At 30.3% G+C, this 7,185-nt stretch overlaps 1 protein-coding gene across 1 annotated transcript; it reads left to right on the top strand.

Annotated features, from left to right (window-relative positions):
• The first annotated feature begins 724 nt into the window (after positions 1-724).
• On the top strand, positions 725-2,608 carry LOC107895276 (thioredoxin). Its single transcript, XM_016820569.2, has 3 exons — positions 725-1,127; positions 1,673-1,991; positions 2,413-2,608. Exons 1-2 carry the CDS (start codon positions 917-919, stop codon positions 1,984-1,986), a joined length of 525 nt encoding a protein of 174 aa, XP_016676058.1. The 5' UTR covers positions 725-916; the 3' UTR covers positions 1,987-1,991; positions 2,413-2,608.
• The last annotated feature ends 4,577 nt before the right edge of the window (positions 2,609-7,185 follow it).

Here is a 7,185-nt window from a genome sequence, read left to right as displayed (position 1 = left end):
CCATATTGATGGCGGGATTGAGAGATTGGAGCACAAAATTTCTAAAGCTTTGGGAGTGACTTTTGAGAAATTGAATCCTATAGATTTGAAGAGGAGGCTTTAGGATTCACTTTGGTGGTTTTGGATTGACAGTCTAATACCAGAGATGACGTCAAACAATCAAAACAATGATGGTGAGAAGCGACAGCTATGAGTAAGGAGAATAAAGGATAAGGAAAATAGGGAAAAAATAGGGAGAAAGAAGAAGCATCTTCAATATCAGTCATTACCAGGACAATGCTCATCGATGGTGGTTCAATGGAGGAAGTGACAACATCTTTAAGAGAGGCGATGGCTAGGTCTATTGAGTTAGAAGAGAGAAGACAAAAAAAAAAGATAATGAAAAAAACGAAAAATTGAAGAAAAAAATTAGAGCATTTTGTTAAATTTAATTATGGAATGACTATTTTGATCAATTTATTTAACATTAATAATTAAATTAATAAAAAAAATTAAATGACCAAAATAAAAATGATATTTAAAGTGACTAATCGGATCATTTACCCAACAACTAAAGTGCACTTAAAAATTAAAATAAATTGTTTATAGTTTTTTTTACTGGACTGAATAGAAGAAAAATTTAATCCAATTGGACAATTTTTCTTTTTTTTTAAAAACGGTTGGACATTTCTACCTTTGAAGTGTGCCATAGTAAAAAAAAAAAATTGCAATCGTGGCGCACTGTTGTGCTGCTAAATGCAAAAGCATCAACGCCCCAGAAGATCCCGTAGGCATCTTAGAAACCAATCGTCGCCGTCCACGTTTTCCTGTCTTCTCCTTTCGCATCATCCAAAAATGTCTCCTTGATTAACTATATTCCAGTCCCTCACTCTCTTTGAAATCTCCACCTTTTTCCTCCTAAAATTTTCTTCTTCCCATGGCTTCCTCCACGGTTCCGATCGGTGTTGCTGTCTCTGCCCCTTCTTCTGTTCTTTCTAATCGGAGAATATCCGTTAGATTTTCGGAATTTCGTGGTCTCAAGATTAAACCCAGGTTGGCGTCGCTGACTCAGTCGACCAGATCGGCGATTCAGGATCGGCGTCGAGTCGGACGTGTTGTTTGTGAGGCTCAGAACACAGCTGTTGATGGTGAGTTTCGTTTGTTTTCGGTATAAATTAATTTGTTTCTCTGTTTTAATTGTTTTTCTTATGCTTTTCTTTTTTTAGTTTGATTGGTTGCTTGGAAAGTGAAAGAAAGCGGGAGGAAATAGAAAGGATTATTGAGCGTAAATGAAAAAGAAATTAGGTTTAAGTAAAAATCAAACCTTCGTAGTTGAAGATTTGATTGTTTTATCTAGCTATAAACTAGTTTAACAGTGAGTTCACGTATGTTTAAACTTTACTAAATAAGTTTCATTAGAATTAATTGTTTGTATTTGTAGAAAGTTTGTTCTTTAAGCTTTAAATAAGTAATTATAGGTTAAAGTATTCGGACTTGGATGTGAATATCAAATTTAGATGTAAATTTCTTCTTCTTGCTTGTTCTCAAATGAAACAGGATAATGGTACAACAGCGTAATCATTTTGTTACTTTCCATAAACCTTCAAATTTGAGGAAATTTATGGCCATGCTTCTTTCCTTGGATTCTGGTTTTATATATATATATGATTAAGCTAGTTCTTGAAATTTGCAGTGCCAGCAATTAAGGATGAAACATGGCAGTCACTAGTTCTTGAATGTGAATTGCCTGTTCTGGTTGAATTTTGGGCTCCGTGGTGCGGACCTTGCCGTATGATCCACCCCATAATCGACGAGCTGTCGAAGCAATATGCTGGGAAGCTCAAATGTTACAAAGTTAACACCGACGAGAGTCCCAACATCGCAACTCGATATGGAATTCGAAGCATTCCGACTGTTATGATCTTCAAGAGAGGGGAGAAGAAAGATGCAGTGATCGGTGCCGTTCCAAAGTCGACATTGACAACTTGCATCGAGAGATTGTTGTAGGGTTGGTAAGAAAAATCTTTGTTATATTTTTTCCCTAGAGTTAAGCTCTTTCAAGCAAATCAGTATAACTTGCAGTGGCTCATGTTATGATACTGTATCTGAAATAAACTCGTCTGCGCCACTGTATAGTTCTGCTGAAGATGCTATATTTTGCCTGTCTGAGTTAATGCTAATCAGTTGTATGCTGCTTGTACCTGACAATTCATATACAGGTATCATGTTCATATATTTAATAATAGTATAATTGTGTTTTAATTTAATTTTTATTTAATTTTGATATGATAATACTAGGTATTATATAGATTTTAAGATATTTGTGTATTCAACTATTCATGTCATGTTTGGTGATGCTTCCATTCCATGTACTCTTTATATATATATATATTATCTGCTTATATAATGTAACTGTGTCGTCTATAATTACAGGTGACAATCGGTGGGTAAGGGTTCAGGTCGGATTTATTTTGGGTTAGGAAAAAGTTTGGGTTTGCTTTGCAGTAAATGTAAGTATATACACATAATTTAAATATTTACATCTTCATATAAATTATTAATTTACTATTAGGTTGTAATAGGATAGTTCTAATTATTCATGATAAAATAAAATAGAAATAATAATAAATTTAACTCCAGACAATTTTGTCACTTTAGTATTTTTCTTCTCTTTTTTAAAGTTTTTTGTTTACAAAAAAATTTATTGAATTGTTAAAATTTTACCAATACTTACGTGGTTGCTTACATCATAGTTTACATGTACATCATTGTTAACCAATTTTAAAAATAAAAAATAAATTTATGTTTTTCTTATTTTTTATGAAATACATGTATACTGTTAGTAGGTTGCAAAATTTTAACAAATTAGCTAATTCTTTTCCTTAAAAAATTAATTAAAATTTAAAGGGTGGAGATTAAAATGATTTTAAAAAAATTAAATTTAAAATGACAAAAGAAATAAATATGAAGGAGTTAAATTTGTCATTAAATCAATAAAAATGATAAAATCAAATTTACGAGTTTAATAAAATTTACTAGTAATATTTTATTATATTTTTATTAAATTAATCTCCATTTATTATAAATGTTTAATATATTTTAACCTTCTAATGAAAGAATAGTTAAATTAATTGAACTAAATAATTTCTCAGTCAAAATTAGATGTTAATACCATATAGGTTTTGTGCTAATGTATCAAAAGAATTATTATTTAAATAAAATATATAATTAGTTTATTAAAAATATTAGAATAAAACTATGAATTAAAGATTTTATAAGAAAACATTTAATTCGAATTTGATTATTATATTTTTAGTATCAAAATCAAAGTTAATTTTTTTTTTGAGTTCTGGGCTTATTTGAATTTGAATTTTTATAAATTTTGAGTTAAAACTTGTTTGTGTTTTTATGTTTGAGCTGAAGTTTTGATTTTTTTTGTTGTGTAAGTTAATTTTGTCACTTTTTAATTTTTTTTCTTTGGTTAAGATATGTATGAGCCTTTATATTTTTCATATATTTAAAATTTAGTTTTAATATTTTATTTTTAGGAATTTAGTTTCTTTAAGATTTTAAAATTCAAGTCTAATTTTTAATTTTATGAATTTTTTTTATTAAATTTGTTGATAAGATATTTTAAAATAAAAAATTAATAACTATGTAATTAAAAGAATACTAGAATTTAACAAATAAATAAATAAAATTAGAGTTCAACCTCAATTTTAAAACATAAAAATAAAAGAAGTAGATTTTAAATTTTCACAGAGTACGTGAAGTAGTCTCGTTTTATGCTTTGGATTTTCTCCAAATCAAACTCATCCGGGGGGATGAGTCTGAAGGTGACGATACATGAGCATGTGAAGAAGCCAGTTCAGCCCATAAAGTGTCCATCCCATTCCCATCAATTCATCATATAATCTCAGTGTTTGTAATTAAAGTCCAGCGGCGATAAAAGTTAAAAATTCCCCTTTGCGTCTCTCAGTATACTTCCAAAATCCCATATCTAATGTCACCATCTCTTCTCTTACTGCCCTCCACATTTCATTTCTTACTTCTATTCCTTTCTTTAAGGGGAAAAAAATACATTTATAAATATTTGAAAAATATCCCCACTTTAAATCTGATAAACATAAATACTAAACCACTAAAACTTGTGGTTAAATTAGGAATAAATGTCATTTTTAAAAGTTAATTGAGTGATTAGGTCGATTTATAGCATTTTTATTGGAATAGGTCGGTTTTAGAGAGAAAGGAGAAAACACATCCAACTAGACGCGTTTTCATTTAACGATAACCTCCTCCAACAACCGAATGCCCCAATGATTGAATTGCCAACTATCATTAAAAAAAATATCTAGTTTTTATTTCTATATGAACCCAAATATTTTCTTCAATTTTTCATTAAATCCATTTCTATCAATTCTCTCAATAATTTAGTTCTAAAATTTTAATTAAAATTCACTCAAGTTCGTCTTGATTTAATTCTGTTTTTCGATTTTTATTTGTTTTAATTCAAGTTTGGAATGACAAATAATCTTATTCGTTTCGATGACAACCACATTTTCGGGATTCAACTGCAAATAGTAAGAAAATATTTCTAATATTTCTAATTTTATTTAAGTTCGTTATTAAGTTGTTAAAAATATTAAAAATTATTGTTTTATTGCTTTTTTTATAATCAGGCTGAAAAACAAACTTTGGAGACATGTATACACAATCTATCTATGAGGCCATCGCGTGTGATTGAACCCTATTTGGAAGTTGCAGGATTCTTTCACGTGTCCCATATGCTCAGGAGTGTAAATTGGATCCCACACTTACAAACGCGTTGGTGGAAAGATAGAGACCCAAGACACACACATTCTATCTTCCATGCTGTAAGTGTACAACCACACTTGAGGACATTCTTATAACACCCATATTTCATTTTCATTGTCGAAATAGGATACAAAATATTACTAGTAAAGTTGGAACAATTTATAACGATTTACATTCAATTATCAATTAAATTTCATAGTTATGTGAAATATTCAACAATGACATAGGACTTTCAAATATGGCCCTAAATTTAGTTTCAAAACCTAAAAAAACAAAATTTACGGGCATTTAGGGACCAATTCGGAACAAATTAGAACATTCAAGAAGAATTTGGAAATTTTCAAATCAGGGGTCACACGGCCCTATACCCAGGCCCTGTGACAGAGCCTAACTCGTATGGTTTTAGACATGGCCGTTTCAATATCTTACACGCCCATGTGTGACCTTATACGCTTGTGTGCATGGATCGTGTAACTCTCTGACTTGGATCACACGGCCGTGTGCCAGCCCGTGTAACATTCGAAACACCCTCACATGGTCATGTCGCTGACCATGTGTCTGCTCGTGTGAAAGTTGCACCTATACTTTCTTTAAACATGCTCTGGGCACATGCTCATGTCCTAGGCTGTGTGTGCCCAAAAATGACCAATTGCAAGTTCAAATTTCACAGATTTGCTTAGGTACCTAAACACACTCAATACACAATTTTATAAGCCAAAAACCACCTTCAAATATACTCAAACATGTCAAGAAGATCAACCCAAATGCCTAACCAATGTGCCATTATTGACACCTCAATACATTACATAACATTTCACCTCCAATTTTGCAAATACTTCTCACAATATATGTATACACCAAACATTCTTATCATTGACTGCCACACTTCAATATAGTGTCATTGAAATTCATTTAAATCAACCAATTCAACTTAAGCACAACATGCATACTTCCTTAAGCTATTCATCACAACATCACAAGTTAAGGATTTATCTTACACAACTAAGTACTAATACATCATATTCAAAAGAAGTCCTATTACATGCCATATAAACCAACCAAAATTAAAGTCTATCAAGATTCCCGGATAGTGTGATTTCCGTGTTGATCTGACCTTCCGAGCCCCCAAAAATGTAATCTACAAAATAAACCAACAACAGGTAAGCTTAAGTCAAACTTAGTAAATTCGTTTAAATAATCATTAAACTGAACTCTGAATAATTCCTACTTCTATTAATTAAATATTGTTCGTAGTATTATTTCAGTATTAATTTCCAAACATTAATACAAATGATCTCATTTAGTAAAATCAATGGATAATGTTCACTTGAGCAATACTCAGTATAATCAGTGAATTATTTTGCTCGATTGAGCGACATTCAGTATATTCAGTAGATTTTGCTCGATTGAGAAACGTTCAGTATATTCAGTAGATTTTACTTGATTGAGCAACATTCAGTATATTTGGTATTTCATTTTCGTTCCAAGATTATATAAACATACAAAATAACATTTGATAAGATTATATTAACATATGATATATAAGAACCATTAGTAATAAGTAAGTATACGAACTTACAGGATTGATTTGTAAAATTGCCAAAGAACAGGGTCTACTTCGTAATTTTCCCTTTTTCATGATCGTCCACACGTTCTCGATCTAAAATAACAGTTCCATTTAATTAACTAAATAAACAGTAAAAAATTCAAACATCTATGCAATTTAGACCTTCTTGATAATTTTAAAAAATTTCGCTTAGCTTTTCACTTTTATTCAATTTAATCCTTAAGCCCTAATTATGCAAATTACCCATTTTCCCTTAAAACCAATGTTAGCCAAATGTTCTATATCTTTATATCATCCCCTATTTGCAATAATTTCACCTTAAGTACAAGCAATTTATCATCTAATCAATTTAGTCCTTAAATGTTAAAATCACTAAAAATCACTTTACAAAATAGTCCACCAAAACAATAAAGTTTCATATTCCATCATAAACTTCAAGAAATAACTCAACTCATCAATGCCAACATTTATAACATTTAATAGTTTCACAAATTAGTCCTCGAAATAGTCAAGTTCAAAAAGATAAAAATTACTAAAAACGGGCACCAAAACACTTACTAATTAAGGCTTCAATTGAAAAACCATGAAAACCCTAGGTTTTCCTTTGTTGCGCCGTGAAGAAGATGGTGAGAATGAAAAATCTCATCTTTCTTTAGTTTAATTTAATATATATACTATGGTTATTTTGTAATTTTTTTAACTTTCTTAATTCAGCTTTAATTAATCCATGTTTAAGCCTAATTAAGCCATCCAATTATACATATCATCATCTAATTCCACTAACTAAATTCTCATGGGTTAAATTATCCATTTAGCACCTTTAA

The sequence above is a fragment of the Gossypium hirsutum genome, chromosome A13, assembly GCF_007990345.1.
Source record: "Gossypium hirsutum isolate 1008001.06 chromosome A13, Gossypium_hirsutum_v2.1, whole genome shotgun sequence".
Classification (NCBI taxonomy): domain Eukaryota; kingdom Viridiplantae; phylum Streptophyta; class Magnoliopsida; order Malvales; family Malvaceae; genus Gossypium; species Gossypium hirsutum.
The sequence above is the reverse complement of the archived record's forward strand: the minus strand, read 5'-3'. Positions and strand labels throughout refer to the sequence as shown.